General features: G+C 38.0%; 1 protein-coding gene across 2 annotated transcripts in view; it reads left to right on the top strand.

Moving 5' to 3' along the window:
• Positions 1-7,348, top strand: part of ltbp3 (latent transforming growth factor beta binding protein 3) — a 44,626-nt gene extending 37,278 nt beyond the window's left edge. The window contains exons 23-29 of one of the 2 annotated variants that reach the window (XM_034683432.1): positions 71-208; positions 304-444; positions 3,000-3,128; positions 4,988-5,149; positions 5,241-5,330; positions 5,431-5,559; positions 6,361-7,348. In XM_034683432.1, coding sequence (XP_034539323.1) covers positions 71-208; positions 304-444; positions 3,000-3,128; positions 4,988-5,149; positions 5,241-5,330; positions 5,431-5,559; positions 6,361-6,512 — 941 coding nt within the window. In that variant the 3' untranslated portion in view covers positions 6,513-7,348. The remainder of the gene's footprint in view (positions 1-70; positions 209-303; positions 445-2,999; positions 3,129-4,987; positions 5,150-5,240; positions 5,331-5,430; positions 5,560-6,360) is intronic. The other variant, XM_034683433.1, reaches the window with a different exon arrangement.
• Positions 7,349-16,671: the final 9,323 nt, after the last annotated feature.

The following is a 16,671-nucleotide window of genomic DNA, read 5'->3' on the forward strand; positions in this document are numbered from 1 at the left end:
TAAAAGAGTTGTTTTGATAGCTTTTGGATACATAAATGATGTTCCTTTACGATTTTCTGTTGTCCCTCAGACGTGAACGAATGCCACGACGAGTCTCTGTGTACTAACGGTCGGTGCGTCAACACTGAAGGCTCCTTCTACTGCTACTGCAATGACCCTTGGTCTCCAGACTCCAACAAGAAGAAGTGTGTGTTGACAACAAAAGCAGGTGGGTAAAAATGAATCTTCTTCAAGTGACCCCTGACAGCGTATTTGACACAAGGAACTTATCTTAAGCCGCCAGCTGACCTTTCCGTTCCACAGACATGAATGAGTGTGAGGACCCAGAGAACTGTAAGAACGGACACTGTGTGGACACACCAGGGTCGTACTACTGCATCTGCTCTCCACCCTGGGCCCTGGCCACTGATCGTAACAGCTGTGTGACACCTGAAGAGCAGGCTGGTGAGTGCAGACACTCATTCAGAGCAACAAGGCAGTGGTGGGCAGCAGCAGTTTACCCTGGAAAACACAAAGCAGTGAAGAGTGGGAGCTGGTATATATGAGACATCAGATTTCTGTGCCAAGTTGGGTGTTTAATCCTACTAACGTTTGAGTAGACATCCTTTTGTAAAATACACACACTCACACACAAAAGCCAGGGTCAGCCTAACTAGCAGGAGATAACATCATCATATTTAGCAGACAGATTAAACATTGTGTCTTTAATGTTTTTTTAGATTACAATTAAAGAGGTGTGCAAATTATGTGAGCATGCTGAATCAGGTAAGTGTTTCTAACCAGTTTGAAGTGACTGAGGAGGGATTCTGTAATGACTTTGAGCATGTTATTGACATTATTGAAGGGTGAAATCACAAAGTAGCAATCTTAAAGGTACCAAATATATATATATTAAAAACTCACATGTGATGTTTAAAGAAATATTATGCTACCAACTTCACCTCCTAGATCATACAAACAGGACAAAGCAAAAAATGTATTAATTTCCTGTTTTGTTTAAAGGTACTATTTGAGAACATAGATTTAAAAAATGTCAGTTGCATGGAGTGAAAATACAAAGAAACATAAAATCCATGCTTCTCGTTTATCATGCATCATATATCATCACCCTCAGGCAAAAAAACTTGTATCTCCAAAACTACTACTTTCCAAGAAGTACAAAAAAATGCTGTTTTTCACATAACTAAACACTTCATTAGATTCAACCACAAACACCTCTTAAATAATTGTTATCTGTTGAATTTTAGAAAGCCTACTGGTAGGCTTAAAATGTGATCAGTAGCATTGATTAATGCATACAAATAAATAAATGATGAAATATAGAGATACAAGGTTTCTGCCTGACAGTGGTGATATGCAGCTCTGCGTTCATGTTTGTGCTAGCTTTAATATATGTCTACAAGAGCGTATATATAATAATGATGTTGAAATATAATGCCCCAACACAAAGTAATTGTAGCTTCATTGAGGCTAACAGTAGTTAACGTTGTTATGGTGACTCTTATTGATGGTTGAATTGCTGATTTATCCTTCACATACAATGAAAAATGTGACATTTGAAGAATTTTTAACTGAACAGTTGTTGATGAAGCTAGCTTTCTTTTTTAATTGATGAAAAGTATCTGTCTGATGTAGGCTGAAAAAAAAAATAGCATTGTGTGACCATGAAGGACACATTTCAGTAGACTGATCCAACTGTGTAACCAAATGCATATGTGCTAAATCTTGCTTCATAATTAAAGGGATATTTCAGTTATTTTGAAGTGGGGTTGTATGAGTTACATTACACTAGCGCTCCTGCTAGCCACAATGAGTGCCAGTGAGCTCTTCCCCTTTAATGAGAAAATTCCCAGATGACTGGCAGGCAAGCTAGGCTATTTTCTCTGCGGAAAAAGACCGATACCGCTACTTGATCCTGCTACGTGCTTGTTGATCCAAACAGCTGATCCGATCATGCAACGGAAGAACACCAGTCTGCGAGGTGCGTCCGAAAATAGTGCAGAGAGAAAGGGGGTTTCTGACGGAAAACTGAATAGCTCCAATTTTTTCTACTGGTGCATGCATTTGCACCGTGATGAGTGCCTGGACCATATTTTCTCCACTTTAGTGAAATTACGCAAAATAGGAGGCCCCGTCTGGAGAGAAAATAGCCTAGCTTGCCTGCCGGTCATCTGGGAACTTTCTCATTAAAGGCGAAGAGCTCACCAGCACTCATTGTGGCTAACAGGAGCAATAGTGTAATGTAACTCATACGACCCCACTTCAAAAAAATTGAAATATCCCTTTAATACTCCAAATATTGGTTTGGTGACAATGGAAGTTGGTGTTGTTGCTTTGGACAGTGCTAACATTTTATTTTGTGGTCAACAATATCAATGAAAACAATGTTTGGTTTTGCCAAAAAAAAAACGAAAAAACACAGAAGCAAGCAAACATAAAAACTGCTCTGCCTCCACAGTACACACATTTTCATGTATGGTATAATTTTCTCTGCAAACTGCCTGCAAACATCTTTCCAGATTCAAATCTCTTTGGTTGAAGTGATGCTGGATCTAGACTTTCTGTTTTAACCTGTAACCTTTATGCAGATGTGGCAGTGTGATTGCATGTATGTTGCATGACCAAAGCTCACTATGTATGGTAAACACATGAACAGAAAGCAAGGACATTAACTGGGTGGACAAATGACACTGTTGATTACCAACCTAACCAAAAACTATGACTGCACTGAATGCTCTGTCTGTAGTCTAAGATGTCCAGTTTGTATTGAGATGCCACACACTACAGCTACAACAATCAGAGTCATATCAACAGGAAGTCTCAAGAAAGACTGAAGAGTTTAAAGTAAACATCAAAAAGGAGTCATCATTATAGGATAATTTTGCTTCTTGTCATGATGCAGCATAAGTCTCTTATTATTGTGTCTACAACTTTCAGAGTAACAATTGGCTCCAAGCAGATGTTCATACTGTAACCAGTGTCTGTGGTGCCCTTTGCAGATGTGAATGAGTGCCAGGACCCCTGGTACTGTAAGAATGGGAGGTGTGAAAACACGCCCGGCTCCTGTCACTGTTTTTGCGACCCTCCCCTCACCTTCAGTGCAGCGCTGAAGCAGTGCGTCTTTGACGGTGGGTATAATCAACGTCAGCTCCTCTGAGCATGACCGTTTAAATGAGTTTAGGTCTACTATACGTGGACATCTGCCGCTCATGTTGCTTTCTGTTGTCGCTACATGTCTCATCCGGCATGTACAGGCTTTGTGTTATACCATTTAACTTCTTACAGTCTTAAAGGAGAACAAGAACTTGCACAAAGTGTGATGAAGTTCTTCCTTAGCCTGTCTCCTTTTTTAAATCATTTGGTGTCTCCTTTCTACGGAACAGGATTAAGACCCCTGAAAATTTTTTTTGGGGAGGTTGGGTAAATAAAAAAAAATGTATAGTCATATATGTTTTTTTTTTATTGACCTAACCTCCAAAGAAATTGTTCAGTGGCTCTAATCCTCTTCCGTTCTTTTATTTGTGTTATTATAATGTAATAAATTAATTGTTTTTTGTAGAAAAACACACAAAGCATTTGATCACGTCTCATTTATAGGAAATAACTGAGTTCACTTGTGTTAATTCTGTGTTGTACATGTGATTCACAGTATACTATAAATGGACTTTACATTGGAATCATAACATCATAGCTCTTACATCTTATGTAATTATATAGCCATTAAAAACAGACTCTACAGGAGATTTTGATGAATTTATAAAACGACAACAGCAGGAACTTGTATAAAATGTAAAATGTATTGTAATTATATGTCCATAAATGATAGAAAATACACAAAAAAAATTCCATGCAACAAAATATGAGGCTCCATGGGCAATGACAATGTACTTCTCATTCACACAGGTTCTTTGAGCTATTTGTAATCCTGTATCTGTTACTTACAGTGGGAATACACTGTGTCAGAGCCTACATTACTAACTATATTTTGTTGAATATTGAAATATGATGATACATGCTGTGATAAGCCCCTGGTCACTGTAATCCTTCACTATTATAAGCAGACAGAGAAAAGATAAATAGACATCAGCTGCTTAACCTTGAATTATGTAGTTTTTCTCTGAAGGTGATTTACGTGACATTTCTAATCTTTGAGATATTCTTACATGATTCAAATGTCCACCAGCCAGGAGTAAATGTTGGCTGTTGCAAACAAGAGAGCAAAGATATTTTTGATTAACCAGCAAGTCATAAACTGCTAAAGTTTAACGCTTTATTTATTTATTTAGTTATATGAATGTCAGAATTAAAAGTTTCACATAAAAAAAGCCTTCAATGATAACTAGATTAGAAGTCACAAATCTCCATACTGTATATTTGTTGTGTGTCTGGCAACACGCCCGACACACACAAGTCTCAGATCCCTGGCATACCGTTACTGCTACTGTGCCATAACAATAAGGAGAGATTAACACATGGCTGCCAAAGCCAAAGGCAAGGAGGGTGGACCTTACCTGTCATAGCTCCTCTTGGCTGGTCACAATGATTCGTCAGAGGACCAGCTCATGCTACTTTGTTCTGATGCCTCCTCCTCGGTGCTTTAGATGACAGTTAAATATTGTAACGTTAAACTTCCCAAGACAGCCTGTAGTGTTGCTATCATTTTTCTCAGCACAGGTGTCCACCTCAGCTAATCAAGATAGTGGCACAAACATGTCTTCAGCCATTGGATGTACAACCAGGAAGTCGCCCCCTCTAGCTCAGCGGCCATACAATACACTCAGTCAGGATGATGTTGCTGTAATAGTTGTATGTGCACATCTTCCAACTGCTCACACAACCTGATACTAATCCCAGAGCTCAGAACTGGCTGAATGTGGCTTCTTGAATTGAGACTATGGACTGTTATACAAATATAGAGAACCAAGTAGTGCCATAATTCTAACATTTACTTTTATTTTTTTGTATCATATTCTCCGCCCTCACCTAGATCGGACTGCAGCCCACAAGGATGTGTGTTTCCTGCAGGTTGACGAGGGTTTGATCTGCAGCGAGCCCAGAAATGACATAGTGGTGACTTACTCGGAGTGCTGCTGTCACTACGGTCGTGGCTGGGGACCCGAGTGTAACACCTGTCCCCCCAGAAACTCAGGTAAGACGACTAAAGATGTGGTTTGACAGCGTATACTGCTATTTTTTTTTCTTCCTTGTGAGTTAAAAAATATTTTTTTCTTCATGTTCAGAGATGTTCAGTCGTTTGTGTGAGATGCATCTGGAGACAGAGTCTGATGGGGAGCAGGATTTCCTGGCAGCTTTCGCAAACTACAACCCAGGTAAAACAAACACTGTCTCTGTCAATAGTCTGGCTCAAACATCTACTTGCCGCCTAACAGATTTCTTATGTCTCTCTGTCTCCTTGCCTGTCTGAAAAAGGTGATAGTTCAGAGGAGGATTCAGATGAATGCAGCTGTGCAAATGGCCGCTGTGTTCGCTCCTACCTTGGCACCATGTGTGAATGTAACACAGGCTTTAGGCTGGACCACTCTCGAACCCGCTGTATAGGTCTGTATTTTTAGACTTACAATTATCTATTTATTTTTTTAATATTTTTTTTATTACATTTTTTCAAAACATACAACACAGAACTGCTCAGACACAACAGAGGAGAAAAAAACTGAATTTGGGCATATGGGTACAGTGATAGAAAATAATTATGAAATCAAAATAAGTGACAGTGGGCACAATTCCCATGCAGTCTCCTGCAGAAAGACAAGGCAGTATCCATATGAGCATCTATACAGAGCATACAAACATAGCAGGCCACAAGGTGCTTGATCGATAATGAGCACTTAAAACAGAGTCATAAAGACAGGCTAGGCCAATGTAGGAAATCCACGAAGCAAGGAGGATGACATTGTGGGCCCAATATGCTGCAAGTAAGGGTCCCAGACCTTATAGAAAGCATCTATTTTTGAGTCAAGCATGCATGTGATGTATTCACAAGGAATGCAGTCCATAACAATGTTGTGCCATGATTTTTTTGTTGGAGCAGCATTCTTAATCCAGAAAAGAATGTTCTTTCTAGCAGCAAAAGTCAATATATTGAAAAGTCTCCTGTGCTTACGGTCAGTGATCCAACCATCCAGTATCAGGCATGTAGGGTCCATCGGTATCGGGACACCAAAGATAGCAGTCAGTTCATTCACAATACTAGACCAATACCCCTGTAGCTTAACACATGACCAAAGGCAGACTTACAATTATTTGAACCTTATTCTTTTTGCATTTTTCATGAAGTAATGCATTAAAATATTTGTATCTATGTGGACAAATCTCTGAGTGCCTCTATACATTTTTTTTCAGACATTGATGAGTGTGCAGAACCAGGAGCCCGTGTGAGTCCTTGTAAGAACGCTCGCTGTGTGAACACTGCCGGCTCATACAAGTGCTACTGCAAACACGGTTTTGTCCCCACGCGCAGGCCAAACATATGTGTCCGTCGCAGGTCTCGGTAACCTCTGTGTGTCTCCCAATTTATCCCTAACTTCAGTACAAGACTGACCCAAACACGCCTGTACATACAGTTCTGTCTCTTAGTACAAACATGGGACTGTGTATGTGTGTGTACTTCTAAAAGCAGGAACACCCATCAGCAGCCAAATCATAGCACTGGCTCACACAAACATCATCAGCTCCTGTTTGCTCCCCGTTTCACATTTAAAAAAAATAATCAATACAGTTCAGGTGGTTGTTTGTTAAACATGTTTTGTAATTATTGTTTGTTTAACAGGTTTTTTTTAAGTTTAATTTGTGCATTTTTGTGTTTTTTTTCATTGACCTCCCTGTTGCGTTGACTTTTTGTTTTTAAATTGAATCTCAGATCCAAAGATCTATCTGTTCTATCATCAGTCAATGTTAACGTGAGAACTTTGAAATGTTATTGTGTTCCCCTTTACATTCCCCTGAGTCCACATTCTTTCATGTTCATTTCTAAATTGAAGTTCTTTCTCACCACACATTGTTCTTTTGTGTTATTGTACAGATTGTCTGATGCATTAAGAGTTTCTTTAAGAATAATCCCTGTCCTCTCCTTGTTTATTTGTTATTGTAAAATATGACAAACCTGAAGTTTTTGTATAATTTGACATGTGCACCGAAGTGGACTGTAAGCTAGAAAAAGAGGCCATGCACTTAACAAAGAATATAGTGGGAATATTTGCTTCATTTAGCTTATCCAGGAAAACCAACAAAGTTTGACATCTGTTGTCATGATTGCTGCATTAAAGTATTTTGGAAAACCAAAGACGCTCTCGTGGAAAGAAGAGTTTAATAAAAGAAAAGATGTCAACCACTTGTCTTTTTGTTTTCTTGTAGGTGGAAATGTTTTTCTCACACATATGAAAACATGAAATGCACATCAGACTGCCACATTCAGTCAGTCTAAGTAGTACAGAGTGGTACCACTGTGGCTGATTCAGTTTAGCTTCTCAAGCACGCCTACTAAGCAAACAAACAGTGCATGGTGGGCTTTTCATTCCCCTTCTGTTTGGCCTATTGATTATACAAATGTAACATCCATCGACAATTTAAAATTGTTTCAAGTTATCTTTTGTTGTTTGCATGTATATTTTAATAACACACTTCAGAGTGCTTCATCATATGCCTCTTTAAGCACTGCATTGGCACTTAAACACAGATATTTTGAAGCATTTTTTATTTCAGTTAATGCAAGGCAAAGTTTTCAGGTATCAAAATATGAGGAAATGTGCTGTCCTTCCAGTGCTGCAAATTCCTGGAGATGACTGCACTTCCAAACAATTACTACTAGTTATATTTTGTGGCATTTTTGCCTTTATTGACAGGACAGCTGAAGAGAGACAGGAACTAAAGTTAAAAACCAGAGGCGACCGGGCCTTTGCGGTAAGGCCCCCGTCACTCTGAAATGACCTGCCGGAGGAGATCAGGCAAGCCACATCCTTGTCCTCTTTTAAATCTCTTTTAAAAACACACTTTTTTAAATGTGCTTTTATTTCTTAACTCACCACTGACTTTTTAATTTCTGCATGGTTTTTATTATTGTTTTTACTTAACTAATTTTAGCTCTACTTACCTTTGTCATGTGCTTTAGTGTTTTCACTCGCTATGTCTTGCACTCTGTAAAGCAGTAAACATGTTTTTAAAAGGTGCTATAAAAATAAAATGTATTATTATGATTATTATTAAAGGGAGGAGAGAGCTGGAGAAGACATGCAGCAAATGGTCGAGGCTGGGGCTCGAACCAGCGACCTCTGCAACCTCTGCGACAAGGACTATAGCCTCTGTAAATGGGACGTGCCTAGATCACTAGGCCACCCTAATGTTCCTTTATTTAAAGCCCACAGGTGAGTAACTTTCTGATATCTTTATATCAATCAATCAATCAATCCATTTTTTTATTTTTTATTTTACCTTTATTTTACCAGGAATAGTCCCATTGAGATACAAAGTCTCTTTTACAAGGGAGTCCTGGCTAAGACAGCAGCATAAAAAGTTTAACAAAATAGAACAGGACAAAAACATATAGCGAAAAGTAACTATTACATTGATTTATGAATTAGCAGTGTTAAGCTCTAAAACATGTGCACAAACTGATCAGATCATCCTTTATCCTAGTTTTAAAATCCTCCAATCAAATTAAACAATCCAGTTTCTGGCAACCCCGAAGCTCAAATCAAGAAGAGGGAGCAGAGCAAAGACATTAAAAGCACTTTTACAAGAGACAGAGCGAGTCCGAGGAATGACAAAAAGAAATTTTCCATGGGACCGAAGATGACAGCCTGACAACTTTAGGTGTCAATAAAGAGCATAAATAAGACGGCAGCTCCTGGAATACGGCCTTATAAAGAAACATATACCAGTGCAATATTTCTAGTAGATGTATTTCATTCTAGAGTATGCTTTTAAATTGTCTCAATCAAGCCTGAAAATGCTCAAAATCCCAAACCAAAATTGTCTCATAGTTACACAATAAGTGTCCTCAAAGTGTGGGTTCAGTGTGGCTTTGCAGACTGTGTGTTAAACTGGTGGTGGGATGGCCAATGCAGCTCAAAGATGACATCAGCTACCTGAAGAACAAGGCCATCTTCTGGACAGTTACTGTGAACTATTTCACACATGGCTGATAGAGTCTCAGCACCAGAGCAGGGTAATGAGGATGGACTGAGCTTTGTTCACTCTCATCATGGTGTTAATGCAAAAGAAGCCAGCTGTGTGCTTTTGTACCTGTTCCTGTTTCTGTTAGAGATCAGACAGATGAGGTTGTTCTTGTATGAAAACTGACTATACTGGTGCCATCCTGCTGAATCCAATGAGACAAGTCGTTTTCTCATTGGAAATGCATATTTGGTCATGAAATGACACATAAACTGAATCCAGAAATCCACAAAATAATGTGAACATTCGATATTAAAATCAGACATTAGCATTCATTCAGTATTCATTACACGACAAAGCATTAATTGCCTGTTTTTTGCAGCTTGATGGAGCCTAACTGAGATTACAGGGAAATCTCAGTTAGGCTCCATTAGGAGGGGGCACACTGCTTTCCATAAGCCTGTTTACATGAAGACTTTGGTATCCATGGAGAGATTATATTGCAGATCCTTTGTAAAATACAATACATAACGATTATGCATTCCTCTATACAGTATCACATTTCAAAATGTCACACAATCAGCCACATGTAAACTAAGTTGAAGGAGATAGTTAAAAGGGTTTTGTTGTACGGTCATGGTCTTAAGTCATCTTATCATCTGACCGAAACACTTGTTCTGTTGAAAATTGTGTTCTTTATAAATTATTTATCCTAACACCAGCATGAGATTTTGAACGTTGAAAAACAGCCTTTTAACAGGACACAGTCATACTCAAGATCTTCCACCAGAGGGAGCCACTAGTGCAGTACTGGACAGTGGTCCAACTGTCTAGCTGGTTATTCACTACACTCATGCCTGTGTTATGGTGTGGTCAGCACTGGTGCAAAAGAGGCAAAAGTCATATAAAACTAAATGACATGATGTCCAGCTATGTAGAAAGTTAATACAAAGTTTGTATTCCTTTTTCCTTCGATTGAAAGCATTCATGGAGGCAGCCTGTAGATGTTCCAAAAAGGACAAAATGCCCTTGGGATTCATCTCCTTTGACAGACTGAATGAGTACTGTTGAAGGTCATGTTGTAGAAATAACAGGAAACACGATCAATGCTAATCATTTATAACAACTATATAAAGACTGTTTAATTGTTTTCAGACAGTCCAAATGTAACCACTTGGTCCTTGTTTAAATAGTATACACAGTCCTCATTACGTCATATGGAAAAAATAGTCATCACTCTGTGTTTTTTAGTCTTTGTTGTCATTACTTAGGCAAAGATGTTAACAGCTGGTCACTCCAGTCAAGTTGAGAAGAGTTTTACATTTCATTTTATTTGATTTCATTTTGACTTTTTATTTCCAGTTTCAGTTAAGTGAATTCCATGCTAGTTTGTTGATATAGTTTACTTTATTTTTTTTGAGAATGCTTAGTTTTAGTTACATTTTTATTATTGTAATATTATTTATTACAGTATTTCAGTGTTGGTTTTATTTATTTATTTATTTATCTGTTTGAATATTTATGTATTCAGTTAACTAGTTATTGAGTAAGTGAGTGAGTGAGTGAGTGAGTGAGTGAGTGAGTGAGTGAGTGAGTGAGTGAGTGAGTGAGTGAGTGAGTTAGTTAGTTAGTTAGTTAGTTAGTTAGTTAGTTAGTTAGTTAGTTAGTTAGTTAGTTAACAACCTGTGATGTGCAGATGCAGAATGAACTTCGTGACACTGGCTTGCTCAAATGTTTAATTACAACAAATAGCATCAGTATCAGTAACAAGCATCATTACTGCTTGGAGGACGACTGGACCTGATGAGAGTCGCCTCTCTGTCTCCAAAGTCCGTCTTATAAAGGGTGTAGGAGTCCTCACAGCACACACGTATATGGACATACAACATTGTTGTTTTGGACTCCATCTCTGAAGATCTTAAAATGACATGTCAGGTGACCATTGGTCAAAGCTTCCAACTGTCACTGTCAATCACATTCATAGTGAGGTGCTCTTCTTTCAGACCTTCCTGAATTCTTCTGAAGTCATTCTACAATAACACATTCTTAAAACCTCCTGAAGTTATTTTAAACAGCATAGACTAACAACATATACTTAATCTTATGTGGTTAAATATCAGATACTTCATTAGTTAGTTATTTAGTTATTTAGTTATTTAGTTAGTTAGTTAGTTAGTTAGTTAGTTAGTTAGTTTACTAGCTAGTCAGCTAGTTAGTTAGTTAGTTAGTTAGTTAGTGAGTTAGTTAGTTAGTTAGTTAGTTAGTTAGTTAGTTAGTTAGTTAGTTAGTTAGTTAGTTAGTTAGTTAGTTAGTAATATTGAGATATTATTCAGGAGATTGAACCAAAAGGGTCAGCAAAAGCATCTGGGTATATGTATTTATTCATTTCGAACATTTTCAAAATAAACGAAAATATGTATCCAGATACTTCCTCTGACAAATTTCTAATAAAAACTCAAAACATCACACCATTTTGAAAGCTGTATTCAAATACAATGATGAATGATGAACAACCACAACATCCATAAAAGACTATTGTGAACACAAAATACAGTTTCAGTTTAATTTTGTATCTTTGTAAAACTGTTTGAACTTTTTCAGTTCAGTAAACAAAATCGTTTCTGAAAATCTAGTTTTTGTTATTTCCTGACTTTTCGTTGTTGATATCAACCTGCTAGCATCTTTAACATGAGGCTTTACCATCTTTCCTTTCTGTCAACAACAGTAAATGAAGTATGTTTGGGGTTTGGGTTTGAGACTGCTGGTTGGACAAACAAAGTAGTTTTGAGACATCACTTTGTGTTCTAAGACATTCTGATGAGATGTTTTATCATTGATTAATCCTGAAAGAACTGTCAGATTTATTTAGAGTTAAAGTCATGGTTAGTTGCAGGCCCATTGTATTTTTCAAAGATCACTCATCGTGCTGTAAATGTGACATAACATCTAAAGATTTTTGATCACTCATCATAAAAATAGGTATAAAGGCTCTCCTAGTAATGTGTCTGGTACTAAAGTATGTTGCTCACAATATTTTAGGTGTAAATGTTATGAAACACTTCCAAGATTCTGTGGGCGTGTTTTATATTCGTTACCACATCTGTTTTCTTCTGTTAAGTTTCCACCTGAAAATCCTCGAGAGCAACATGTGAATGAACCCACGAAGTTATCATGTGATTCAGACATGTTAACTGCATGTGAAACAGCTCGATGGCTGATTTGCACACCAGGAATTAGGTGCGATAACTCACAGAGCTGTCTCTCTCCATCTATAGATGATCCTCATCCTGTGAGCCCAGTGAGTCACGTTGCACCATAGTGGCTCCACCACAGCAGCTGTCCTGGTTTCATTCTGTCAAATAATTATATAATTTTCAACTGGAACAGCAGGGTGACCTCCAGCAACTAGTTTAGGGAGGAAGAGAGATAAGAAAAGGGACGAGAGAGATAGAGAATGAACAAGAAGCACAACAGAAATAGCACGACTGTCCTTGAGAGATGACTCAAAAAAGTGTTGAGGGGATATAAATATATTTTTAGTAGGTCGCATTGACCGGACTGTAACCCAATGGAACTGATGGCTGTAGACAGCAGACATTAAACTTTCTTCTTTGTTGGACAAATACAGCTCCAGTCAGCTTTGGGAATTGGAGGACAAACATGACATGACTTGCATATTTCACTTCTGTCACTTGGCAAACACGGATGCAGATAACTGCTGTTTTATGGCTTCAGTCGAGCATTTTCATGGAAATTAAGTTGAGTCTATTGTTAACATAGCTGGTGCCTGTCACATCAGATCTGTTCAGTCACTCGTCACTTGGATCTGTGTTCATTTAATTTTTGAGCTATAAAAAGGTTGGAAAGAAAAGATGGGGGCTCTTTAAATCAGAGAAGAGAGGGAATACTCTTTCTTTCCTCTGCTTTTGAAGCCTTTTATTACAGTTTTACAAATGTCAGATCCCTGTATACATATTGACTCACTAAGTGTATTTACAATAGATTAGCAGTGCAACTGAATGCATATCAGAAAAGGAACTATAGCTGCTCTTTGCATACATTTAATATTTATGCATCAATAAAGTTGTCCGAACCAATTTGAAATATGTCTTTTCCCCCTGACATAAATGAGAAGTGAAGCTTATCTGCATTAGAAATGGAACATTCCCATGCCTGGCCAAATTAGGAAGAAGGATTGCTATCAGAACATCAGAGGTGATACTAATAAGGAAACAACCAAGCCAGTCAGTCAACTTTATATGGAGGAAGTGCATCCTCCAGTGAAGTATGTTAAGATGATTTATGCTTTATAAGACAGAGATTGTATCTAAAGGACTCTATTCAGTGGTTGAACTACTATACATATGTTCAAAGTGGGGAAATCTCAAACTATGGGGCTGATGTTGTAAAAATGGAGCATTAAAGTTAATGTGCTTGACCTTTGAAAGTGTCTTGTGTGAGCTTTTCAACATTTGTCTAAGGTTTCTATTCAATAAAACAGTTGGTGGGAAACTGTTCATATCAGCACCAGTTTTCCTATTTACTCTGCAGCTCCAGGTCACATAGACCTGTTAGATATATCAGTAGTAAACTCAGTGTACTTCTTTAGTCTGGTGTCTGTCCCTGGCTCAGACAGTATATTTAAGGTCAGTACATAGACCCCCTCAATTACCCAGGATTTGAGCCATGTGATTCAGCTTTAAGGTTGAAAATATCGGTCACACACAGACATATTGTGCTGGGGGGAAACAAGTATAGAGATCGTGTCCACTAGGCTGTGAAGCTTTACAGTCACACCAACTTTAGCAAACACAAGCCCCCATCTCCACCCTGGTCACCACACGCACTAATGGTGACCCCCACCCACCCGGGTCCCGTCTATAGTGAGCAGACAGAGGGGGGGTTTAGCTCAAACTGCTGCAATCTGCAGAAAGCTCTGTGCTGGACACACTCTGGCAGCCAGTGGCAGCCTTATATCCTGCACTCAGCTCTTTCCCTTTGTCACGGAGGATTGTGGATGAGCTCTCTGCTGGGGTGTGGGTCTGTGAGCAGGGGTGTGGACAGGGGCCGGGGGCGTAAACAGGTTGTGGGTATGTGCAGTATCAATGCTGACAGCCATACGCACAGCTCAAGTGAGTAATTTAGGACACCCCCGAGCTTTAGTTTAGCATTTAACACAACTGTACAACATGTGGACAAGGAGACTGGTTTGGGTTACTCTTTTGGAAGTTAATGTAAATCATCTTTTTTTCCAGATAAATATAACAACTATAGAAAGTTTTTTATACAGTCATGTTTAGATTCTCACTACACATATGAATATTCCACAAATGTGCAGTATCACGACTATTTATTTCATTTAAGAGTTTGTGATATAAATAACAGATTAGAGTGATTAGAGTTTTTGTAAAGATTAAATTGATCAAAGTGTATCTTAAAAGTACAAAAAACACCTCAAATATAAAGCTGAGTGTCATCAGCATAGAGATACATTTAAGTAGATATGTAGAAGTAGAAAAAGATGTCAGCCTGTTATTATGTATGTACAAAAAAACACGAGTTGGGTTATATTATGTTATTTGGAGGGGTTACAATAGGGAATACAATATTAGATAGTTGAGGGTCAACATTATTGGGATATCTCTGTGTATCTAAGTTGTTTATTTAAAAAACAAGAATAGTAAAAAAAAATCTACAAAATGACTTTAATGGTGTCATTAACCATTCAAAGTAACATTTGACTTCATGTAGGAGAAAATGCGTTACAGACAGTTCTATACTGAAAAATAACATGTTTGACACGCTCTATAGGTAACATATAGAGCAACATGTAGCTGTTTGTCTACACAACTATAAAATATCAACACAACTTCAGTTTGCGTCATGTAGTTATATAAAATCTTGGTGGGGTTTCATTTTCTCATTGAATTCAAAATACATGATATTGATATGATTATAAGTATGCTTTGCCATGATTGTCATAATGCCAACGTAACAATAAATGTAGTTTGCAGTTTGCTCATTTTGAACTTGGGGCATCTCAGTTTACCAATTTGTGTCCACTTAAATGTAAATGTCCTCATCCCTTTGTCCACAAGACCCAAAGCTAGCTAGCAAGCTTTGAGTCATCAATGTGTTTGTGTTTAAATACTTTCATATTTACTCTATTGGCTACTGTAAACATGAATAAATATCAAAGAGAAGTATCACCCTAGTTTCTTTTTTTGAAGGCAACATTTAATCTTTTTAAAAACTCAGATAACTAAACCGTAAGATAACTTAACCATTAGCAAGAAACCTGTGTAAAACTTAAATTTCAATGTTAGCAATGTATTAACCATTAGCTTAACATTTATATTGGATAACACTATTAAATGATAATGTTCACTTGGTAACTTAACCATTAGATAGAAATTTGTATTGTGTTACACTAACAGCATGTAAGCTCAGTAATGGTTGAATGCTAATGTTAGCTGTTGCCTTTACCATAGCTTACATAAGTGGTTGTTTTGTCCATCTCTGTCTTTTGGTGGATCTCAATGGAGCATCAGTGACATGATGGGTATTTGCTAGATCTCCTACTTTTTCTTATTTGTATACATTAAAACTGCATTTTAGCATCCCACCCTGACAGTAGAGGAACGAGCCCCATTTTACACTTATCGCTAACGTGGCCTCAATTTCTTTTTTAGCAAAGGTAATCAGGTTAGTTGTCTTTATCAGCCCACATTATTTTAAAGTATAACTAATATACGGATGAAAATCCATATGTTTTGGTATCAATATCTAATGGCCTTGACTTACAATCAGTGCTCTGCATGAAGCATGGCACCCCTTATTGACATTAAAAACCTCCCTTTACCTTATTACAACTCTGTTGAGTCAGAAGCTTACAGAGCTTGTCAACATTTTGAGAAGTGTCAAATTTTCTAAAATATGTTGATAGTGCAAATCAATAACACCACTGAAGTTGTAGCTGTGGCTGAAAAAAATCCAGCCCACTGGGAACGCTCAAACGACAATAATACATTCACAGCAAAAATGCAAAATACTGGAACTGCACTAACAACACGGTAGGGCTTTTTCATCACCACTAACTGCTTATAATGAGTAGCATGCTACTTTCCAAACTCCTCAGCCCTCCCTGCGAGAACCATCATCCTATAAAAATCCTTACCACTACTACTTTGTTGGTTCAGCTACACCCATACTTGAAGATACACACCCTTTAGAGAGACGGAAACAAGGCAGATGGAAAACACAAAGGCACAGAAATAATGTAGGTGTAAGGTGTCTGGTTGCCTGTCTAGAGGCCAAAAACAACAACCTCTCTACAGTCTTTTTTAACCATGCGCTACCTTTAAATCACAGCTTACAGTACTATAAAGTGAAGCAGAGGAAAACAAATAGTGGGAATACGTGGCCCACTCTGGAGGATCTTATGAATAACCCAGATCTTGATGACTTGCTTGATGTCACACGGTAGCAAGGTGTGGCATGGTGTCTCAGGAATAATTTATTGAGGCTGCAGTTCTTGGAAAT

The sequence above is a fragment of the Notolabrus celidotus genome, chromosome 5 (assembly GCF_009762535.1).
Source record: "Notolabrus celidotus isolate fNotCel1 chromosome 5, fNotCel1.pri, whole genome shotgun sequence".
NCBI classification, from domain to species: Eukaryota; Metazoa; Chordata; class Actinopteri; order Labriformes; family Labridae; genus Notolabrus; species Notolabrus celidotus.